This window comes from Plodia interpunctella, chromosome 23 (genome assembly GCF_027563975.2).
Source record: "Plodia interpunctella isolate USDA-ARS_2022_Savannah chromosome 23, ilPloInte3.2, whole genome shotgun sequence".
In the NCBI taxonomy this organism is placed as follows: Eukaryota; Metazoa; Arthropoda; class Insecta; order Lepidoptera; family Pyralidae; genus Plodia; species Plodia interpunctella.
Window position 1 is genome coordinate 2,994,852 of NC_071316.1, and position 26,252 is coordinate 3,021,103.

At 33.3% G+C, this 26,252-nt stretch overlaps 1 protein-coding gene across 12 annotated transcripts in view; it reads right to left on the minus strand.

Annotated features, from left to right (window-relative positions):
* The window catches only part of Cirl (Calcium-independent receptor for alpha-latrotoxin), a 288,078-nt gene that overhangs the window by 98,873 nt on the left and 162,953 nt on the right, over window positions 1-26,252 (minus strand). For 11 of the 12 annotated variants that reach the window (XM_053763258.2, XM_053763253.1, XM_053763250.2 and 8 more), the window contains one exon: window positions 18,455-18,833. In XM_053763258.2, coding sequence (XP_053619233.1) covers window positions 18,455-18,758 — 304 coding nt within the window. In that variant the 5' untranslated portion in view covers window positions 18,759-18,833. Of the gene's footprint in view, window positions 1-18,454; window positions 18,834-19,341; window positions 19,636-26,252 lie in introns of those variants that run through there. The other variant, XM_053763247.2, reaches the window with a different exon arrangement.

The window sequence follows — 26,252 nt, forward strand, 5'->3', positions numbered from 1 at the left end:
GTGTTGGCTAGTTAGCCATATCGAACACATGTTGATGAACTTTTAATTTGTTCTATATGTAAAGTATAGACTATCAGATACTTTATTAGCATGCGATGAAACAGGCCCTTAAGTCTACTAAATTTATAAGTATACTCACAATGATTTTTATATAAAATACACGTATATATACAGGCGCTTTTTTAATGTAATATTCCACTTATATAACCAATAACAAAAAAACAAACATGACATTTTTACATTGAAATAAGCACGAATGGTGAAAAGCTTATGACATTTTTTATTAAAGTTTTCATCAAATAATGTGAATTTAGAATTACAGGCGGTTTAATAATAGGTACAATGACATGCTAAGGAGTGGCTCGGTTGTGCTATGAATTGTTTATTGAGCGGTTGGTGCGAGTCACAGGCGCATTGGGCGAAAAAGATAATTTGAAAATGAATATTTTATATCAAAAAATACTTATCTTTTGATATAAAATGTTGTGTAAGTTTTTCCTGTTATTAAGTGCTTGCTTAGCGAATTTGCAATGATTTTAGATAGGTAGATTGACGTATTTTGCTATGCTATACATACTTCATACTTTTTTGTAGTTTTAATTTGAATTTTGACTTGGTTACGAAAATAACGTTATTAGGTTTATACCCATAGTTCCCGGGTTCTGACGTAAAGTTTTAATATTTCAATGGATGGCAGCATTCATGACACGCAAATAAAAGCTGGGAGATCTCTCTCTCTCTCTCTCTCATCTGAGCGTTTTCCCGGTTTCTTCATCAGCCATTGAGCGTTAGAGCCCAGAGTCCGCTTTGAGTCTACTTTTTCGTCTCCACTTCGCACGGTCATTGGCACGTCTCATCCTTGACGAGATGTTTGGCTGTAAATATTCGGAAAAATTATCGCCAGGCCTATGTTCGCGGCGAACCACTAGTTTCTTTATTATCGCTTCTCGTTTAAAACTTGGGCCTCGTGTAAAAGGGTCGGCAAAAAGACAAATAAATACGTAAAGAAGACACCAGGAAGGCGAGACTACGTTTGACAGTTATTAAAATAAACCTTCTGTTAATTTAAATAATCTACAACTTTGTACTACTTATTTGGAATTGTTATTATTAAATATACAAGTTTGAATTTCAAGCAATCAATGCTATTAATAAGCTTTCTGTATGTATGGGTTTTTTAAACACACAAAAGAAAAGAATTTTCACGTCAATAAATCGACATGACAATATGCATTTACACATAATCGTGTCTAAATATTAAAACTGTGCGTGCTTTTTTTTTAAATTTTGTCCAATCACCATCAACATCAGTGACAAATAGCACAATAAATAAACCATACCAGCTTCCTAGGCGGTTCACCAACTGTGTCACCTGTGCGTACGAATCAATTGACCTTGCAACAGCACTAAAAATGTACTTAGCCAGTGAATCACAGTTACAGTACTTTTACGAGGCTAGGGTAACACCATAAATTCAGATTTATCTGTTTTTCGGTCTCTGAGGATCAACGATCTTAGTTTTCATAGCCTTTCCTCTTGAATTCTTTATACGGATGAATTGTGCTTTAGGTTTGAGGGCTCACCTTGAAGAGGTCGCTTTGTTTCAGTCTGGTACTTTACCAATTTTCATTGTACAGTCAGAGATAAACGTAATTTAATTTTCTTTTTGACTTGTAACATAGGCTGTTCTTTTCTTTCTGTAATGAACAACATCTTCTGTACTCTGATTTGTGCAAATAAATTATTTTGAATTTTTGTACATAATAGTCCACTTAATTAAATAACTATAAGATAGATTTATGCGCCTCCGACTGTACTTATTTTTTGGCACCTCAATATTGGTCAGGAAAAACAATATTGAAACTTATTTAAAGGACGTATTTAACCTTCCTATTTTTTATATAGAGATTATTTTTTGGAATCGATCAGGTAAAGCACACCAGACCATCAAGTTTTGATCTTAAATGAGATGAAAATTACGTTTACGGAAAGTTATAGACGAAAAAAAATTCTATAAGAGGCGTGACCTATCACGTCTATTAATAAAACGCTCAAAATGAAATAATTCGGGTCAAGCAACGCATTTCCCAGTTCCGACATCTCTAGATTAATAAAAATTTTATTGTTCGGCAACGTCCGCCATCTTGTTTGGCGCTAAATTAATTCAAAATGGACGTCGTAAAACTCGTGGTTACGCGCAGCTATGCCCTTAATGAGGGACGATTAAAATTGCTTCAGGAATGGCGATGAAATGTAAATTTTTTTACAGATTAAAATTATCTACTGCTGTTATGACTTAGCTTGTAGTAATTAAACGGTTGACAATATACATTTATATAGGATTTTAGATACGTTTTGCATGTTGAGTAATATTGTTCGGTTTTTAGTTCGAGCGGGTGTTAATTCAACTCTTAGACAAAAGAACATTCTAGACATATTACTATAATATAGTCCATATTATAGTAATATGTCTAGAATGTTCTAGTCTAGACATAATACAGTAAAATTAACAGTATCAAAATATGTTATGCCGGCTGCACGCTATCGACAAACTCGGACAGATACAGACTCACGAAAGAACGTACATTGCGTCATTTGTATGACAGTTTTTATTTACCGCAATGAAAAACCAGTGACAGTGTATAGACAGCATTATGCACACAGAACTCGGAATTTCTTTTAGGTTAACCCGTCGATCGAGATAATAATCGATAATCGAGACACAATAGATGCAAATGCGTCTATTATGTTATCGCACCGTTTCGTTAGGTAGAGGATATTAATTCAGTCTTCGACTTACAATACTCAAATTCAAAAGCAATTTACAACATAGATGTAACAGGTATTTAAAAATAAAAAAAATCAAGGACCAACCATAAACATGATTTACTGTGACGAAACGTAACGATAATGTCCATGTGACAAAGAATTTAACCACATAAAGAAACAGTTAATTCTTAAAGTCATTTAGTAATTCAATGTCTTTATGCGTTAACAATACATCAAAAGAACATTTGTACCATAGATTTCACACTAGGCGACCGTAATATTAATCTAAATAACTAAATAAACTCATCAGAAATGGGATATTAAAATTTAAATAAAAGTTTAAAGATACCGACTGTGATACTCCAGCGTGGGCGAAAGATTGATCGCTCTCAATGAAATATGTGTATTTATGGACGCGGATGGCGGAAACTAGGCAATTAATGGATGGGACATCTACATTTTGACACGAATATCTTTTAATAGGGTTTGTATGTAAGTTGGGATAATATTTATAACAGAATTTCACGATGGACGCAGGCCTAAAACGTGAAAGCATATTTGTGTGGTCAGTTTAGTTCTGTTTTCCGAAACGTTTGTTCTCTCCGAAAAAATTACAAAGATTTTGAAAGTACATACTTTTTTAAATTACTCAATTATATAACATGAAATATAATACTTTGTCAACATTCAGAATAAGTAATAATTATAATAATATTTTTAAACATTATTTACAGAAAAATGATTCTGATGTGTAATATATAGACAAATAATTACTTTTTTTTTTAATTTTCTTCTCCAAAATTTGCTCAAAATACCGCATCCAATATTCTTACTCACGGATCTGTTAATGTCGCGATGTCGCATATATTAAATCTTCCTAATGACCAGATTATGATGTGGTTAAGTCTATTAATTTAGTCAAGCACGGGTGGTCTCACGTCGACATAGACAAAGCCTTTTAAATACTTTTAATATAATTCTTTGGGTATAATTATTTTCTCCGAATGTTATACAAGGGTCGGGTACCTGGGGCGAAGACAATTTGTGACAAACCGTGATATGGGCTATTAGGATTAATGAAAAAATCGGTTTATCAAAAAACATTTAGACATCAAAATTAATACAACTCTTTCCTTATCCATACTAATATTATACAAAGAGGTAAGCGTTTGTGAGTTTGTATTTCAAAAATTCTTTCACTATTAGAACGCTACAATACGAGATTGCTATGTTAAATCTGAAGTAGTTTGACATAATACAACATATAACAATATATACCATATGCTAGATAGGTAAATTATCTCAAGAAGAAAGAAGAAAGTGGCAAGAAAGCATATTTACCAAGTAAATATAATCGTGGAAAACCAAATTCAGAATGTAGCAACATTAAAATGAAAAAAAAAAACATTCATAAAAGGCTGCTTACTTGTAAGTACTCATGCTAAAATAATACAGATTAATAAAATAAACAGTGCTCACGCTGAAGGGTCATATAATAATTAAAAGAGCTAATGTGAGACCTTTATAAGGGTTATACAAGTATATCTGCTGAGTCAACGCCGCCTGACGCTTCCCACGTCGGTATTATACCGCCATACCTTTCGTTTAAAGGCACTCATCCACTAAACACGAAAATAGTAAGTAAAACGTAATAGCAAAATATCTAAGTAAAACGTAATGCCAATTCATTTATTTATAAATATTTACATAAGAGCGCGTTTCGTTGCGTGATAACATAGATATTATTATAGTGTGTCCATATTAATTCATTATAAACAAAGGTTTTCGGTTTGTGCTATCAACCACACCGAAATAGATAAAAAAGAAACACGCACACGAAATAAAATTAATGCAGGTTTAACATTTTCAGTGATAGTTCCAAAAAAGTTAAAACTTTTAAATTTGGAATTATATTTTGCCAATACTCGCATTGGGCCATTCGTTCACGATTGCGTGTTGAAAACGATGCCGACACGATTCCAACCTTCGTTATTGTGTTCAACATTTTATGGAGCAAAAAATATTCAGATTATAGTATCACTGGCAGCCCGGCATCAAAATTCATTGCGTAGTTTTAAAGATCTAAGCATATATGTATACAGACAGTCAGACCGATAGCGGGAAGCAACTTTGTATTCTATGTAATGATTATAGGTAGTAATAGTTATTTGGTGTTAGTACATGAAAATTGTTAACTTTATAGCGACGGCAATAATAGCGATTTTGCAAAAAATTTGGACAGTTCAATATGCTGTCGACTGTACAATCACTACACATTAGGGCTTAGAACACGTTGGTACGAAAGTAATGGAGTATATAGGTAAGTGAACTTTCACAATACTCCATTCTGTTATAATAGCATTGTTAGGGAATCAGGTCAAATCAAGAAAGGTCTGACGTCATGTAGCGATAATATAAAGATGTATGAAACAGGTTTAAGATGTATTGAATACTTTACTAGCTTTTGCTCGATGCTTCTATTATAATGCTAGATGATCTAAGGTGCTCTAAGTGGAATACGTCCTAAGTCTGTGATATCTCATTTGACTCCCGATCTAGCCCAATCTGAACAGAATTTCAAATATAGGCACAACACGATTCAGCTCTCAACAGATTCTGTTCTGGGAGAGGCTTTGTATTTTTAGGCGCGTTATATAAACAGAACTAAGTTGGATAACTAGTCAGCCCGAGGCATAGAGTGATGCCCTTAGTGGAGCTAAAGATACACTGAAACATAGAGGTAAGACTCAATCATAGGTTAAGTAGAAAAGAAATATCTGCTACTGACAATCTGTTTTAAGTAGTAATTCTGTATTGCTTTGTTAACATCTGATCTATTATAAAAATTCATTGACAGAGCGAGCGACGCGGCGAGGTCTACAAGTCGACTTGGGGTAAAAAAAATATTTTTGTATGTATGTAGGTATTATGTTTGTAACGCGATAACTTTCGAACTGTTGGTCTGATTTTGATGAAATTTAAAAGGTACCTATGTAGGATCTGTCAATAGAATTTTTAGTTTCGTGGGGCATAAAAATCGGTTAAGTCGTTTTTGAAATATTCAATATTTTGTAAAAAAATATTCGGTTCGCGGTCTACGTTCCCGGCGTAAAACAATCTAGTAATATTATTACAATTGCAAATGTCCGTCCGTCTGTCTGTTTTTAACACTGTAACGGTTAAGCTACTGGGTCGATTCTGATGTAATTTGAAGTTAATGACTCTAGGTCTAAGGATAGTCAGGACAATAATTAACGGTAGAATATTACGAAACTTAAGTAATAAATAAATAAAAATCTTGACCCGACCTGGGAATACCAATTGGTGAGGCGTGCGACCTGGGAATAACAATAGTAGAAGCGTGAAAAAAACATTTTTTTCAAAGTTAAACCGCATGTTCTGGTCAGCACCTAAATAGTAACCAATTTTTTGTTCAATTCATAGTTTTGCACACAGATGGAAAATTTCTAATCCCAGCTATACAATTTCCTTAACAAAACAATTGGAGTCAGTCGCTCGGCGGGTATTACAGTCGTTATCAAATAAAAACCTATCTGCCAGTCCGTCCCCTGGGCTCCATACACATAAACATGAGAGGGAAGGACCTGCGCGAATGCTCGGTATTTTGGTATTTTAGCCGACTGCACCCGAAGGATGGTATAAAGTTTTTTGACGCTGTAGAAATTTACAAGCTTTAACTGTGAATATCTGTGAATATCAGCCCAATTGCATGACATCCATTTCTATATTATAAATACGAAAGTCTGTCTGTCTGTCTGTTCCGCTTTCACGACTAAACCACTGAACAGATTTTGATGATATTTGGTATGCATATAGTTAAAACCCCCCGTTCAAACATGGGCTACTTTTTTTCAGAAAAGACCACAATGGGGGGTCAAAGTTTGTATGAAAATCATGTTTGTGCCGCTTTCACAGAGACATACACGCGGGCCAAAGCCAGTAATAATATGTTTGTATAGGTACTTAGTGGCTTCATATTATGAGATGTCTCTTTCATGGCATCATACACTGCACGCTCTGAGTCAAGTAGATCTAAAAAGTAAATCCAAATTAATCCTGAAACTTTTCATGGAAATGCTATTGTTGCATGTCTTTTGTCAATATGTCACATCCACGGGAAAATATGTAATTCTATAGTGGAACGGCAGACGTTTTAGGTTTTCAAACGGTATCAATAACATATAAGATTCGCTCAGATTTTCCTTTAAATTGTAAAAAAATATAGAGAGAAATATGCCCATAAAAGCGCGATTCTCAAATTCAAAAGCCTTAATTCATCTGCCCAAGTACTTCTTTGTATCTTTAATCTCGAGACCCTTATCTCATACAATCTCAAACGCTATTGTCCTGCACATCATAAAATTTATACCCAATAACTTAAACCACCACACAAGCCATTATCGACCTCAATACTATAAGCATAAGACAGGATTTAGAATGGCGTATTTTCAAGTTTCAATTATAGAGCTTGTACCATGTTGTCATCTATGAAACAATATCTACTAAGTATTTTTAATACATTGCGCGGTTATCTCGCGATTTAAAATCTTTCGCCTTTAACGATGTGCCATGTACTTAGTCCAATTAAATGGCATGATACCACCAGGTTTGAAATTCAGTGACAATATGAATTTCTATAGTACGGGTGGGATACCAGTTTTCTTAGTATTATGGGGACTGAAATAGAATTTTGTTGACTTGTATTCTGTTAAGTGATTGTAGAGAAATGTGGGTAGAGCAACTCTGTATTTTAAATTATTATTTGTTGCTAATATATTTTTGGAAACACCAAATGTTTGCCTTGGCAAAATAATCTTAATTACATTCTAAATTAAGAAAGAAACAGGCGGAAATAGAAAATTATGTAAGGACAACATTTACATATTCCCAAATTACCATTTATTCTTAACCTCGTTACAGAGCGTTTTGACCGCTGCGGCCGCGTCCGTCAATTTTCTTGAGGAAGGAATCATTTCTAAAATCAATAATTCATAAAAATTACATTACCACATTACATACTAATCATATTAAACTAATATAGGCCTTGTTAAAATTTGAAAAATTGTAATGACAGCGCGGACTCAGCGGTCGAAACGCTCTGAGAAACACCTGAAATACTAACAAAAGTTTCAAGAGCGTGTCAACATTGCGACAAACAACATAATGCGCTAGTGTTTTCACAATTTCATACATCGTCCTCATAAACTTTCACATAGGACTACACTCTGGTGACACGAACTCCACTACATACAAAGATACATACAAAAAGACGCAAAATAGGCCTATCCTAGGCGCACGTCAGGTTAGCTTTCAGTGGCGTATCTATAAAGTGGCGATTCGGCAAAATGCCAGACCGCTAAGGGCCGCGTTAGATAATGAACTTTTTGTTGATCATCAGACATGGATTTTATTCTTCTTCTTCTTGACCTTATCCCACTCATATGGGGTCGGCACAGTATGTAAGTTCCTTCCATTTTGTTCTGTCTTTTGCCATATCCATTGATACAATTTTATTAATGGAAGAAAAAATAAATACAATCAGCTGCTCTCACGCATTTTGTAAAGGTTAATTTAAAAACGTTTATAAATCGATGATTCCTCTAACAGGGCTAGTTCCTATCACCAGCTCAGAATCTCAGTGTCTCAATCTCAATTTAGAAAAAATACTAGCGACCCGCCCCGACTTCACACGGATGCTATATTATACATGTTAAATACATATAAATCTTCCTCTTAATACACTTTTTTTTACATTATTAAAAATCCCACATCACAATCCGTTGCGTAGTTTTGATTTAAGCTTGCATAGGGACAGACAGCAGCACGCGACTTTGTTTTATACTACGTAATGATTTGTTTTCGTCAGAAAGATAGTTACGCCGCAGCGAGATATACCTTCTCCTATACTAGAATATGCGCGTCAGGTGTCATTCGACAAGCAGACCTTTTGTCCCAGTAGTTTCCATGGACAATCTGCACAATGAGTTTGTGGGTCACTCGGAATGGACTCTGATTCACTGCGTGAATATTTCACGCCGCTTTTTGTACTATAATCTGGTTATATTGAGGAGAGACGAGCGTTTAGCAATATAAATATGGTTAGTTTCGAGGGTCAAAACAATATTAAAATATGTATAAGTAAACTTAAATAAACTTCTAAGTTGAACTAACAAAATGTGTTTCTGAAACTATAACAAATGGCTATTATCATTATTAAAATGTGGACCAGATTGATAATATTCAGGAGTAAGATCTAATAAAGCTAATAAATAATATAAGACTATGTTATTTCTGTCTGTCTGTCCACCAATATGCAGGATTCCTCACGATGTTTTCCTTCACCGGATGCAAGGCGGTCCATGGCATGGTATACAAACTCATGTGGTACGAGTAGGATTTGACTGGAATTATTTTTCAAGCGCCGACATGTTTTTCTATTGCTCTTGTTATTTTTGATTTAATTTATTACTTGATTCTGTATTTTATCTAAGTTTATATGTAGATATATTGTAATTGAGATAAAGTCTCAGTTTAATTTTAAACTCCCAATGTAGCATACATATATTTGAATAAAATATTGTTGACTACAATATAACTAGAAAAAAACAATACTGAATTCTTTGTATGTCGTGTAAACCTTCATAATTTTAATAGGCAGTAAAAACCTTGGCCCTCCAACAGTCCTGAAAGGTGTTCTATCGGACGTAAAATCGCAATCAACGCTAATGAAGGGGTCTGTCTGTCTGTTATCATCGAATTAAGTACGGAAAAGGTGTAAAAAGTGCTCAGAAAGCGTTTGGTCCGCAGACAGAGGGAGCTTATATAGATAAAGTTTGTTGGTGTGTTTTGGCGTTCTGTTATTTTGATTCGAGGTTCTATTACAATTGTATTTTTTTCCAAAAGTCATATCTTTTTATATGTTAAGTTAGATCCTAACAGGATCAAATGTCTGTCTGGCATTAAGTTCCTATTGTTAACTTATTAACCATTCGATCCAGGAAGCGATTATTTAAATGTCAAATTGACGCGAGAGTCCATGCGGAAAAAAATGGCATCGCGTCCTCGAATTGCGAAATAACCTGATTAACAAAAAAGTTTTAGATAGATTAGTGAAATAAAGTTATAAACAAATACAAATAAATATTTACTAAATCATTAATCTAGTGATGTCATATAGAAATCCGTGGAAACGTGTCTCTTATAGTCGAAAAAAGAGTAGAATATTTTTTAAGTAGACATTTATTCATATCAAAAGACACACAACATACAATAAAATAAAGGTAAAGTTAATGAAATAAAAGGACACAGTGTACAGTCAATAGCACAGCAAGTGTCGCTGCATGAACCTCTATGGCGCGGTGATAGCGGCGAGTTTGCAATGAAGTTGGGTAGGTTGATGTGCTGATGAGTGTACATAACCAAAAAAGTATACCTCAATGATATAAATGACAATAAACAGACAAAGAGCAGGGCCTTGGTTTTCAGATAACTTGAGGATTTCTGTCAAAAGAGGGTACAGTAACCTCCATGTCATTGACCTCATTCAGATCCTGAACCGTGTAGGAAAAGGAATATATGTATCGTACGAAAGGTACAATTAAAGATGAGATATAGATTGTAATTATTATCCTAGAAACCCCATTAACTCAGTTTTCATATATACTTACATATCAACATAAGCTTTTTAAGAATATCATTACAAAAAACTTTTTCTCATAAGCCCATAAATAAAACCCCCCCTAATTTCTAAAGATCTTCCTCGAGCCATAAACAAATAAACCATAACATGATTTGGGAAAAATATTTCTACGTCGAATGAGTAATCTCATAAACAAACAGACATACAAATATATATTTGCACATGCTAATGCTTTCAAAAGGAATAAAACCAGATAATGTGTAAATGAGAAAAATCACGACTGCAAATGAAGACAAAGGAGGTACAGTCAACAACATAATTCAGATCTAATAAGATAATGAAGTCATTTGAATGTTTTTATGCTGATTGCATTTTTCAATACAGGAATGGGATTTGAATGGCTTTAAGGATATTTTATGTCCCTAGGGTGTCGATTCTTAGGGCCGGACTTGACAGATGTTGTGCGAACAACTAGAAATTCGTTTATAAAAATTGTATAAAAACTGTAGATTTTTACACCTTTTCCATTATTCTAGTTACTTTTGAGTGTATGTCCTCCTTTGAGACCATACGTGGCACGATTGCGATTGGATTTAGTTGCAGTTTCACCGTATGTGCAGGGCCTTAGTGTTATATTTCCTTTAAAAATGCAACTGTTTGCGAAGTGTTCATTCTGCGTCGTGCGATTTTGCATCAGGCCTGATGCAATATAACCTCATAGTTCAATCACAACGGTGTTTTAAAAGTCTATTCTACATAACTCTTGTTCTAAGAAAATTTTACAAAAAGGACTAATTTTGGATGAAAATTAGAACACCATTGTGACACTATTTTGAGATAACGCTAGCTGAAGCCACGACCAATTCTCGAAGGAGCCCACAATAATTCAATTTAGTCTGATTTATAAAATCCACATGTATAATAAACATTATTATACAAAATAATGATAATAGAAATATAATAGCGTGTGTGGTTCCACCCTAGAATATGACCATTCCTCTCGTGGATGTCGTATAAGGCAACTAAGGGACGTCAGGCAGGAAACCAGTTGTATAACCGCAGCCGAATCTTCAAAATACGGTTATTTTTTACGCTGACCCAGTTCTTCGCGGCTTCACAGCCTCAAATGCAACCGGTTAAAAAAGGTAGGATCATAATTATATAAGGCATAATTGAGAAAGATAGAATGATTAGTACAAGTAGTTATCTAAATGATAAAAATATTAAAAACAAAACTCTAAATGAAAAAGAAAATTAAATTGTATAAGATTTTCCCGAAGGTTGACTGGTAAAGAATGGTTTTAGCATAAAGTCCGCTCTTTGACTAATTTAGTAAATAAAGTAATATAAATAAATAAAAATAAAAATGTATATTGTCAACGGTCCTCGTACGTCTACTCGACGTAAAATAGCAGAATGATATTTGACAACGCGACCAGTCTGTTTAAAAAAAAAAAACAGTTTTGTTGACAACGTTCTAGACTTCGCGGGCTTCTTATTTTAGTGTCTAGCACAAAAGAGGCGAAATTCCGGCATCCAATTCAGTGAAACAGGCTTTGAGACCAAAATAGGAATGTTTTAAAATATTCAGAAATTAGGCTGAAGTAGTTAGCCTAAATTAATGTCTGGATATCTGGATAAATAGTGGTGATAAGTATTTAAAAAACTGGTTTTCCTCAAAAGAAAATTATTTGTTGATGAAGGTTTTAAAAAATATAGATTTTTATTTTATCTGCTAGTTTAAATGATTTCTTTATAAGAGTGGGAGAGCTCCCATCTAAGCGTTTTCTCGGTTTCTTCCTTGCCGTCGATTGTTTGTTGAGATTGATTGTTTGTAGAATTGTTTAGTGAGAAACATAATTAAACCATTATGAATATTAGAAGTAATAAATTATTTGGATTACTGACTAATTTGGGCAGTAAATGAACGACGGTAAAATGATAGGGTAATCTAAAATAGGCTATACTAAATTAAGAATAATAAAAATATACGAAAATATTGTAAGCAAAAAGTTTGTGTACCAACCTAAATTAGTAATACAAAAAGTTAGGGGAACCAATAGAGAACCCAACTTTATTTCTCTTCTATTTTGATGCCAACAGAAATAAATATTTTAAACTTGGCGACCTAAAAACGACAATTTCTACGAAATTTATTATATCATAAATAAAATATAGAAGTGCTCAGAATAGAGTAGACAGTGTATATAATATAAGCCTGTAATTACATACGTCTGCTGCTTGCCGAAAGCCCTCAATTATTCAGGGGTCATCAACATATGTTACAACCTACATGGATGACATTATGACAGTGTCCATTTTAGACACCGAGCGAAAATTGTTGGTGACATAGAAATAGTGTGTTGTAATTATCTTATGAGATTGTAGTGGCGTGTGGTTCCGCCCTAGAATAGGATCACTCCATATCTTCCCGTAGGTGTCGTACGAGGCGACTAAGGGACAAACACAACACAAGTTCAATAGGCACCAATAGCATTCCCAAGTAGGGCTGACGTCTGGCGGGTGGCCAGTTACAAAATCATGCCAAATCTTCCAAATTTAATGGAGTTTTTATTACGTTAATGCTGGGGTTTGGTGCGTCACAGTTTCGAATATAATAACACGCGCTATGATGTTTTACAATAAAATTAATTATGAATTCCTTTTTGTTAATTCAATTAAAGATAAAAATATGATGCATACTTAAAATAGTATCTTTCTCAATAAGAAAATGTAGGTAGGTGCGAATATAAAAATTATTTACTTCATTTTGGCTCATATTTATAAACCGCAGAATAAAACAGCGTTTTCCACGATCGAATCTTTTATGCGAATGCACGCAGCAATCAAATAAAAGATATTTCGCAGAGGAATTTGCAGTACGAAAACTATTTTCTCAAAATATCTTCCAAGAAAGCGCTATAACAGCTGAAACTGGAATAAACACAAGCCAACAGTCTGACCTAGTTCCAAAACTGTTAATACACTTATACGTCCTAACCTCAAATTTCCATACCAATTTCAGTATATAAGCGACCGCCCACCGCGACGGCCAGCCACTAAATGACAGCGAGATCCCATCCGAGTTTCAATTTATCACTCAGAGATGGCGTTGAATGTATGAATGAATTGAAAGTTAGATTACACAATTTAAATTCCCGCTTCATGCAAAATAGGGGCGTAAAGATGAGGTCTGAGGGGGTTGCGGAATACATTAGAGGAGGGAAGAGTAGGGGGTGAAATATTTACCTCGGGGGAGTTCGAAAGTGTGTGCATCGGGGCGAAGCAAAATCTTAATGGATTATACTATGATTGGACCATCGGGTTACCTGGTATTTTGCGCGATTTTTTTTTCAATTCGCCGTCGATTGGTCTCTGTTAAAGCGGGTTGAGCTTTCCCCCCCCTGGATGGAGCAATTAGGTAGGATAACAATTTAATTTTTTTTCATCAGATGCGAGCTAATCCAATTTCGCGGGAGCGCTACATCGATTGCTCTACAAAGGGTTTACAGATTCCATTGATAAAATTTTTCTTTTTTCTATTTTTATTCCCAGCGTTTTATCTGATTGATATTATCGATAACTTATTAATATATATATATATATATATATATATATAACTTATTAAGATAGTTATAATTGTTCGAGAATGAGCAAAGCGGCAAACATTACTTTTGATTAAAACGTCAATGAAGCTAGTGTACATATTAAACATATAATATAACAGTGTATATAATAAAAAACTCAGTTTTCATTTGGATTTTAGTTCATTTATTATTTTTGTTGTTTTCCAAAAGGAATTCTCAGGTCGTGTCTGGTATATTTGGTGATAAGCGCGGGCATTTTGCCAAGTGCAAACACACATTATGGTTTACGATGAGGATGATGAGGAGATCAATGAATTTTCTGAATCTAACTGTAGGAATATTCTCACTATTCGGCAAGTATTTCATATTGCAGCTTTCTGTAAAGTCATATAGGTAAATTTGTTTTTTTATTTTAAATTGATGGATCTGTCCAATTCGAAACATACCATAACAATTAACACGTAAATATCCAAGTGCTTTCACATTCACACATTCTACTTTAACATTGGAAATTTCGTAAAGTTTTCACCACACATTCTATTTCCAGAAATTACTAAACCCAAAACCGGAGCAGTATTAACACCTGCGCAGGTAACCTGATAATCAAAAAAAATTCGCACACCATGAACATAACAAAGCTTCTCACACACACTAACTCTCTTAATTTTTTAATGATCAGTACGCTAATCACGGAAAATAGAGCATTCAAACACGTCGAAAAACATGCACAAATGAACCTTTATTTTTAAGTGGCATAAGAGTCATTTTAATGTCGAATAAAGTAAGGTTTTAGACGTGACCATTGTATGTTTATTATTCCGGTTCATTTAAAGCCGTCAGTCGATTTTGAGCTTTGTGATTATGAGAATAATGTTTATGGAAGAATTATTAGTTCGAGTGATAAAAACATTTATTTTATTGCCTTCTGTTGTAAGTATTAAATTCTTTTCACGATAAACTGTAGATAAGTTCTATAGAACAAATCATTGAATATTTTAAGAGAAATGAAAAATATAAACCTAATATATAATATAAATAAATTGGGCACCGAAAAAATATGACACCGGCATTATTCCACAAACGACATCTATCAATAATAATTTTGTAAAAAAAATATTGATAGAAGACATTCATATATATATTTATATATTATATCTTAGGTGGCATTTTTTTCAGTGTTCATAGTAGAATACGTTTTAATCGATGTTTAAGTAAACATTTCTTTAATGAACACTAAAAATAGGTTAAAGAAATTACGTCATAGTGCCGGCGTAACATCACAGTATTAATTTCCAGGCGGCATTAACCTTTATACGACCAAGAATAACCAATAGTTAGTGTTGCACCAACATTATTACCTGCTTTCTATAAACAAAGGTATAACGGCGATTTCCTTTCACGCGAACCAACGGAACCCCATTCAGTCACAAAAGCAATGGTTTACCCCGAATTCAGGGATTTTGTATGGTTACTCAGGGATTACAACAGACAAACTCAATTATAATAACAGTTAAGACTCTTTAATGAGTTCGTACTCTGCCTTGATTCTGCTTGTAAGCAAGAAGAAATTAAAAAGTTATTACAAAACAGTACCAACATTTACTTTTAATATTACTGGCAACTTTTCTTAATAAAAAGCATTGGCCAGTGAGATTTTAAAAGAATATTTTTTTTTATTGCATTCGAATTTTATTGTTACAAACATTGTCGGGAATATGACATTTATGACAGTCTATTTCCAAAACGACCATTATTTCAATAAATAAAAAAAACATTATTTTTATAAAAATGTTCTTTTGATTAGAAAACGAATTTTGACAGTGCACACATTTTAATATTATTAAACACCGGACTAGTTTCTTAGAAAATAAACTTGTGTTTAATAAGTAGGACAACTTTGCTATTTAGAAAATTAACATTCAGATTTTCCCCAAGATCTTTCAATGGATGTGTTTAATGCTAAATGATTAGTCACATGGCAAAGCAGAATGAGAATTATGTTTTTTATTCACGTTTCAACATTTGCGGTTTACTCATTTAGACCTTTTGTTAATTCATGTTAATTTCCATTTGAATGTTTTCTGTGAGTAATGTCTGTGTCACTAACGGTCAACACTAGCTGTTGCACTAGGATTTGTATTATCTTTAGGTATGCCTATACCTAGATTTTTTCTACATATTTTACGCATGCTTATAATTCAAATTACAGTTTGAAATATATGCTTTTCTTTTGGGACACTGTTACATCGTAAACCCTTTTAAAAATCAAACAGATATAAGATTTTCGGTTATATTAATGTATGACAAATTAAAATGACTATCGGGTATAAACTAACTGGAGCTACATTAAGCGTTAGATGACAAGAATAAGAAACTACCAGATAAAGTTAAAATCTGTGTTGCCATAATCCGATACTGCAATCATTTCAAAGGCTTACCTACGCTTCGCCAGAATAGACCACGAAGTGCACTTATAACAACGATTAAGTTTAATAAAGATTATCAAGATTGTCATCATGGGAGGCGAGCAGCTGTAGCGTTTCTAGTAGTTTTTGCCCATTTATCTATTAACTTAAATCTTTTTTGCGTGGACTCTGAGACTAATCTTCACCAATACGATGGCTAACTAAATTAGTATCCTAGTATTCTTTCTATTAATGAAATAATTGTTATTGCATAGAAATATAATGTTTATAGTAGAATAGGTGAATAGGCTGCTAACAGTTGTGACGATAATGTTTTGCATTTTAACAAATGGAGGTAGGTATTTCGTAACATTTACTGAATCATCATTTGTGTTGTAATATTACATTTGTCCGTAATATCTGTATTAAAGTATCAATGAACCTTGTTTATGAATCATTTGGATTTTGAAGTAGTAAAAAGTAATGAAAATATGTTTAGATGTTTAGGCTCTTTTCGTATTTTTTCAATTAGGTTGTTTTTCAAATTCGTATGTACTTGTGTTTCAAACCGCCACGATCTCAAGCCAATATTCCGTCGAGTAATTGGTAGCAATTATGGTTGTGATTCAGAAGTAATAAGCAACATAGATTTATATAACAGCTTCTAATAAATTTAGTACAGTACTTACACGAAGAATTTGCACTTATTTGGAAACATTTTCATTAAATACTACCGTAGTGGTATAGTCAACCGCATATAAAGCTACCCTGCACGGAACTCTATATGGAGGAAATAACATCGATTGTGCAACAAATCTGGGTTGATTGTTGTTGTATATACATATCTGTACCTATCTAATATAAATTATCGAGTTGTTGAAGTACTCAACAGATTTGAAAACCGAAAATACAGAATATTTGCAACTAGATCCCATTTAAACACTTGATGACGGTCAACAACCAGATGGCGTTAAAAGTATACTTGAAACTACTAATTTTTGTCCGCGGCGAGCTGTCCCTCTAAGTGTTTTACCTCTACGTCAAGCAATTATAGACCCGACGGGCCCGACGCGTCCAAGTGCTGATCTGAGTGATGCATCCGGTCACCAAGACTTGATATAATAGGTTAAAATGTTTTTTTTTACTGGCAATTGCGAGAGCATCTTATTATGGTAATTTTAGAGTCAGACTGGATTTGATCACTGTTGTATCGATTGGAAATATCATGTTTTGTTCCTATTTCAGTTATAGCTATAGATAATGACGATTTTGAATTCTCTAAAGTTTGAATTGTCTGCCGAATCTATTTTTACATTTCCAAGATCTTTCCTATGCAACATAAATAAACATTTCACAGAAAATAATACAATATAGTCAGCATTTGCAAGTTTTGCTACCAAAGTTGGGTTAGAATTGTTAGACTGAGACAAAATATAAAGCTAATGTGACTCATACTGCTGTGAAGGCACTTTCTATAGACTCTAAACAATCTTTACAATGTACTTCGTCAGAATCATGTTCGTATTACAGCATTCTAGGAATTGTATGTAGCCTAAACTCTGCGGGTACGAACAATACATATTGAATTTTAATATTGATGACCTCAGTATATCAAGTGGTTGAATGCGTATCTACAGCAAGACCATGTAGCAATTTAGGAACGCGTGTAGGATTAATCCTACTTCCTTCTCACAATGAAACTTTGTACATATATTTGTTATACTTCTTCTGTTGAGATATTTACTTCAAATGTCGCTTACATGATTAATACATAGAAATTCTACTTATTTTTCGCCTTGGTTAGTCTAGATTAAAAGCAATTATGCTATTTTATCAGGTAATTGAATCTTTAGCGCGGTTTCTACTGATGCTAAATTGCACTATTAAGATACTCATTCCATCACCTAAGGTGGACATAAAAAGTATTTTTCTTTATATTAATAAGCATACGGTTTTTTTTAATGATCCCACGAAATTTTTGTGAGTAATTACTAAATTTGCTACAATCTAAATGGATTAAAAATGAAACTTACCTGGACTTCTCGCTTCAGCCAACAATCTCGTCTCCACAAAGATCACAATTAACAAAACCACTATAGTTTTAAACCTAAAGCACCACCGACCACTCCCATACCTACTATAACTTTTCACAGTAATTTTATCACTAGCAAAACTATTATTTTCTAATCCTTTAATTCTATTATTGCTATATTCACTCCCATCTCCATTTCTAGTTTTTATTCCTCCTCTGTCTTCTAGTAATGGTTTGAGATCTTGCAAGCTCTTTCTTTTGCTAGAGATAGTCTTTTCCAGTGGTTCAGAATGTCTCCACGTCATGATGACCGTGGGCGGTGGAGCTATTGGGCCGGTGTTCTGTTCTGGTCAAATTGTCGGATCATCTTGTGGCAGCATCTGTAAAGATAAAAAAAAATGTTAGATTGGTAAATGTTGTCGTTAGTAGTCTATATCTAAACTTGCGAATGTGTATGTTTGTTTGTACATTATAATCTGAACTACTTATAGATCAAATAAATTATTAAAGTTATGTACAGTATACCGCATGTCAAATTAACCAGCATGGACCTATAATAGTAGCAAAAAAATACAAGTAGTTCATTGTTCGCTGTGACTACCTAATATGGAAGAAATGCTACGGTTAGTACGAAACTTCATTTAGTTCATGTGTGCAATGCAACATGACCCTGCCAAGTTTAGAAAATATTAAACCATAACTCCTGCCACACTTAACACTTCGTCTCGATTACTCAGAAAGTGATAAAGTCGTGCATTTGGTCGTTAGTAAACATTGGATAGCAGTAACGTCTCATTACCATTGCAAAAACTATAGCATGCAAAAATAAAATTAATTAGTCCTGTTCAATCAAAAAAGACCAAGAATGTGGTAATTTTTACAACGTACAATTTCGCAAACTAACTGCAACTCTCACGTGTTCACCCGGGACGCCGAGGGCCAAGGGATCAAAATCCAAAAACGACATCTAAACTACCGCCATCTCTTTCTATCACAACACAGCACTCACACATTCTAGGTTATAGAACACTTCTCAACGATAATTTTCACTAAAAATATATTAACACTTAAAATATATTTTTTTTGTTTAACTTTACACTATTATAATAAACGCGTAATTTTGTATTAATTTTATTCCGACGATGTAAGCACGCTCCACCGACAGAAGGCTAGAGACGACTACTTTACGAGCGAGCAATGCATCCCGGACTACCTGCGTACGATTTGTGCTGGCGGGAGCGAGACAGCGATATATATCCGTCATTCGAACAATAGTTTGTGACGAAACGGCATGTCATCTGCGTTTTTTATATCCGAAAGATCTACATTGAAGGGACGAACAGACAAAATCTGACACACTTATATGCTATTTGCAGGATATTTTGTAATGTTTGTAATACTGTTGCGAAATTTAACCCATTGTTGACAATATTGTAGAATAATCCGGCAAAAAAATGTTAATTTAAATGCATTGAAAAGAAAGTATTTAATTGTTTATTTAAAACAATGGACTATTTGTATCCTTTGTTTAATTATTCAGAACATGTTTCGCAAAACTACACAGAACTGTTATTTAAATGAATTCCATATGTGATTATATAATAGCCTATAGGATACCTATGTTCATAGTAGGTATTCATTTATTTAATATATTCGTCATGTAGGTATAAAATTCAATACATAAGTAGGTTCACTGACTCACTTTGGCCACAGAATGTTGTTATTTCAATTTGCTATTGTATAAAGTATGTAATTTTATCGCTAATATTTATGAAATACCTAAATCTTAAATTAAAAATAATAAAGTATTTACTGGTTGTAAATATTACTTACTTTATACAATAGCAAATTGAAATCACAATATTCTGTGATCAAAGTGAGTCAGTGAAGTAATAAACCTACTATAGTACAATTGCATTTTAAATTTAAAACCGACTTATTGTCATACATTACGAACATGAATTCAAAATCGGAATTCTTAATTATTTATTTAAAAAAGGATAAGTGAATAACTCGACAAGCAACCTCAATATACATTCGTGAATTAATAAAAAGAGCGGATATTTCATCATGTCGCATGTCGGTGGGATATTCGGATAATTTAATAAATGTCCGGGAACTCGGTCCGTATCAAAGGACGCTTTTAATTAAATCTGTATTTAAATGAAACAGTATTAACCAAAAACGATTTAAATCATCAGGTTATGTAATAAAAATTAAGACAGATTTACAATTTACTAATGTTATTTTTTATTGATGTAACAAAAACCATTTTAAAAAATCTTATCTGTTATTTTTATGGCTTGAAATTATGTGCAAAAATAGCAAATAAAATACTGGCAGCTAACAAATAAGTACAATTAGTAGGAATATTTAATAATAATAAATTAATAGTTGTTGTAGAATTTTTATTTCAAAATTGGAATTCTGATGGCAAATACGATAAAAAATAATGTGATGGAGAAAATTACTTGACTGCCGTAACTATAAACACCAAGAACAATAAAATTTATTTCTTAAATTCGTCACACGTATTAAAAAATATTTTTACAAATAAGTAAATTTTAAAATTGAGGTGATTCTATTTTCTTCTCTGAAGCATAGCCTTAAAGTTAACACAAACACACAAATTCAACAAACAGCGTGGAAGGTAGATGTGTGTGTGAATTGAATAAAAAAATGGTATCGTTATCTTTGAAAGAATTTCTACCTATTGTAATGTTATTCGGAAGGCAGGCACCCAACCCGAACACGATGGGGCGCAAACGAGGACTATTTAACAACTGAAAGAGTATCAGATAATTTATTTTTTAAAGTCTTTGCTATTCCAATCGGCAGCAATATTAGTTAAATAAAAATTGTTGGTTTAATATTTTATTTTAAAAAAATGTGTTCAGATATTTTTAAGACATAAATTTGTATGAGTTTTTTTTTAAAGAAAAATATATCAGTTTTGCACGAATTCTACTTTTCTGTTCTATTATGAAAGTAAATCAACATTTGACAATCACGTTCATTGAATATATTACACAAATGCATTCAAATTTAGACTTTGTCGTATTGCAAGAAGAACCTATGTGCATAATCGTCGTGCCGAAAGACTAAATGAAATTATCCCACAGTACTGTGAAGGGCTCGACGAGGTATTAACCGGTTTTCCAACGATACAAAAGGCTTTTTTTTTACCATGCACATGTTTCATTATTCTATCTGAATAAACTTAAAAGCACGTGTTATTTATAAACTGACAGCAGGATAAACACATTTACAACTTTAGCTAAATCATTAAAACACACACCAGCGCCATTTAAAATAATAACTAGCATACCTATTCTAAACTAAATTACACAAATCATAAAAAGGCAATAACATAATAAGGTAAACGCGCCAATAGATGGGCGCGCGAAAAAAAGGCAATATAGAATACAAGTGCAAAACACTGACGTTGCCGACAATCTAATAAGCAATTCATCAAGAGATGTGACAGCGTGTGTTATCGTGTGCTGTTAAGGCCTGGGAGGGGGAGTTGCGAGGGGGGCGGGGGGGGGGTGCATAGAAGACACCTGCGGCCCAGTGACGTAGATAAAGGGTCTGAGGTGAACTCGGGAAGGATTAAGTCGGGTCTAGACTACCACTAATGAGGTTGTTGAGCGTACCAATGACGGGCCCATCAATCAGTGTAACGATTGCCGTTGAATATTAATGATTGTACTTTTTATTGGAAATGTAATGATAGTTTGTGCAACTGTCGCTTTATTTATTGGTGTTTTTTTTTATTTTATTTTAATAAATGGTTCGTATATAGGGACTAGATTTATACAACAATTGGAACGTTGTTACATATGTACAATATGGTAAATATTTAATATGATTATAAATTGAACAATTTCACCGTCATTAGATCAATTTGCATAATTTATTTGCTTTTACTATTTATTTTTAGTATCTGAACTTAAAGGCAATGATATATATATATGTACATGTACATGAGAGTTTGTGAGAACTACTTTTGATGAACATGTTGATGATTGTACAGTGAAAATGGGTTCAAGTTTGTTTTTATAAAATAATTTTATGAATTAATTTTAAATTTCAAATTTGTTGTTAAAAATAATGACCGAAAGCGTTGTAAAATTTTAAATATGTACATAGTAAATGTAAATTTTATTTAGTAGATATGCAGAAGCCAGTTTTGAAATTAACCTGCCACCCACTCGATAGAGATCTAAAAATCGCAAGCCCCAGCATAAACAAATTATTGTGAGAACAGAAGAATATCTCGATTTACATCATCTTCGTGTATGCCTTGTTTCAATACGGACTGTGACGCCAGTAAGCCTGGTGTCATTTTAAAAATAAGTCCTAACTTTGAGGATTTGACTGTGATTTTACATCCAACCTATTGCCTGACCTCAACACTCCTTGGGAATGCTATTGATAACTATCAGCTGCCAAAGTTGTGTGTCTCTTATCCGCTTGGACGGCATCCACGAGATACGAAGTAGTCATATTGTAAGGTAGAATCACACGATACACTTTAAATTAATTTATTCTCAGATTAAACATGAGAACTATTTTCCCTTATAGATAAAGTTCTGTTTTAACTATTATTTGTGAAACAACTTTGTATTAAAGCTTATTAGCATTCCATCCGCGCTACAAAAGAGGGTAAGTGCGTATACATTCTTAATTACATACATGGCGGTTTTGTTTCATGTGATATAAGTAGACTTTTAATGTCACACACCACAGAGATTTATTAACTATTTATAATAGTTAATAAATTAGTCTATTTATATAGTTAGTCTAATATTTAAATAATAAATTGAGACGAATCACACAGATTGAGCTAGCCCCAAAGTAAATTCGAAACTTGTATTATGGGATACTAACTCAACGATACTATATTTATATAATAAATACATATATAAATAAACATCCAAGACCCGGACCAATCAGAAAAAGATCATTTCATTTTCCATCATGACCCGACCGGGGATCGAACCCGGGACCTCTCGGTTCAGTGGCAAGAACCTTACCACTGCGCCACCGAGGTTGTTATTTATTAAATATATATTTAGGAAAAACATTTTTTAGTAAATACTTAGACCAAAAAAAATCCCGATTACCTATTATTTGCGCCTTAAACTTTCATGAACATTCCATAAAAAAGTTTCACTTATTTTTCTAAGTGACAATAAGAAGTACGCTGGAACTAAAAAGCCATCACATTTTATTTGCTGCGTAAACTACTTACTTTTGGGCTAGACTTATATGAGTTTTGTTAGAGTAGTTTCTTAACTAAAGATAATGTACTATTTTTTTTTTAGTTTACGAACGTGGCTACCTGTATAAAGTTTAACCTAGATACAAATATATTAGTATATTTTATTGAAACATATTTGTGTTAAGTTTGTCTTGTTTATTTGCGCCGCACAACATTCTTCTATCTTTATTATAGGGTAAAATTGTTTTAATTTTATTTGGAAAAATAAATTGTAATAAATAAACAAAAAGTAAAGATTCAACAAATAGAAACTATTTTCTAAATTGGTATCGAATAAATTCATAAAAGCGTCATCAGGTGTTCATCTTAGAACCCTCGCGTAAAAGAATCATCAAAACACAAGTCAATGTCCGACAGACAGCACATACCATTAATAAGGAGGTTTACCCTACACGTCCGACTAACTTTTTCGTACAATGGCGAGTCGGGACACAGGTGCATAGCCGCTACACTCAAAGCTTGTGCATTAATATTCCTGGATGCATCTATATCCTGGCATTACCCTGTCCAGGCTCAATTCTAGCGGCTGCTCGTTTCTGGACAGCTAATGAGTTTGTAAGTACAGCTACATACCGTACATAGTGGTTTTAGTCAGTATTTTGTTTTAAAATTTTTGGCATACCGAAAAACTTTAGTCACATTGCCACATAGTAAAATTTTGATAAAAAATAATACAGTTTTCAATTGATTTATTACTCGAAAATTACTTAGTAAGTTACTATGTCAGTTTTTTGTGAAATTGTTTCCGTTTACATTCATAAATCAACAAAAACTCACATTTGATATAGAAAAAAAAAATGAAATGTAGCTGAAAATTGACGTTAGAATGGAACCATAATTAACTACTAGTATCATACTGAATGAATGTCACCTTTTTCGACCTCTGGCCCTTTTATTGGCCTCCGTGGAGGTCAGCCAGATGACAAATTAAATAAGTTGTCTTCACTATCATATCGTAATTTTATATAATAACATAATGACAAAGGTAAATAATAATATATAAATAATACTTCAATACTATTTTTTTAACATATATACATTGTCCTACCCCGCGGCTTTGTCTGAATTTTATGTTTTAAACATGAAAGTTTAATTCATCAGCCGTTTCATTTTAGATCTTAAATTATTGCTCTAATAAATTTAAACACATGAAACAATTTATACTCTAGCACATACATTGGAGCATAAATTGTTTCATAATGTTATTATTTCTATTGAAAAGGCAACTAAAATAAGAATTATTTTCTAATTGCCAGTTTTATGATTGAGTCTTTCTCTCATCCTTACATCATGGTTGCATGATGTAAGGATCCTGCCATGCCTACTCTAAAACCCGGAGCTCGCGTCAAAAATATCCTTTATTCTTCTTAGCGAGTCGACTTTAGCATTTAAATTTATTAGAACTACATATAAAATAACCATTAAATTTTGACGATTCGGCTGCTGTCTATCCTTTGGGTATAAGAAGCTTTGGTACCCCTAGCTAGTTTCTATCAAAGAATAACCTTCCCATTCATTAGAACGTGGTCGTGGCGCAACACCTGCCTGGGAAAATATAAAATACAACCGTATCGGGAAGCTACAACACGCAAAGAAGAAGAAGAAAGAGACAAAGATACACCAAAAATAAACAGTTGTACAACGATCGTTCACAGCGACTGCACCTGAAACTGAAGACCATCCCGAGATAAATTGTCTGTTTCTTCGGACAGGCTGCTGCTTGAGCGCTTTCGGTTTAGAAATCATAGTAAAATATAAATAATAATTATACGTAATAAACGTATAATTCACATCTCAGCTTTACAAAAACATCTATTATGTTCGACGCGACGATATTTGTACTCAGATCATGTGACGAAATTTGGCATAAAAAAATAAAGGAAAAACCAATAGTAAGAACAAAACGAGAGAGAAGATATTTTCAACATGAGAAAAAGCTACTAAAATACATACATAGTATGCAAAGTATAATAAAAAATAAAAGCAAAATTTTGCTTAGTAGTTGCAGTGTTAAGAAATACAATGCAATTTAAAATTTAGTCTAATATTTAAATAAATCCTTTGACTTGAATTCCATGTAAATTTGATTTATTTGTTCACGTATCTGGCTGTTATATTAAAATTATTTTACTGCTTTATTTTAAACTAAAGAATTCCACTTTTATTTCAGTCAGAGTTAGGAAGAAACACAAACGGCAATTTAAAGTAAGAGCAGGTGCGCCTGACGGATTGTGTGCTTCGTCGAGAACAAGTGGCGTAACTACCACAAGAGAAGAAAGCACCATGCATTGGGGCTCCCTAGCTTAGGGGCCCTCGTCCTTAATCCCTCGTTACCTCAATCATCAACATCGTACATTACATATTTAAATTTTTACCGTAGCTGACAGACAGTCAAAGTAAAAGCGAAACTACAGGTTTATTAAGATAAACTTTGTAAACGTATGTATGTTCCTAAACTCAATGGGAAATCTTTTATCGGGAATTTTCTGAATTTCCGACGAAAACATGAAAA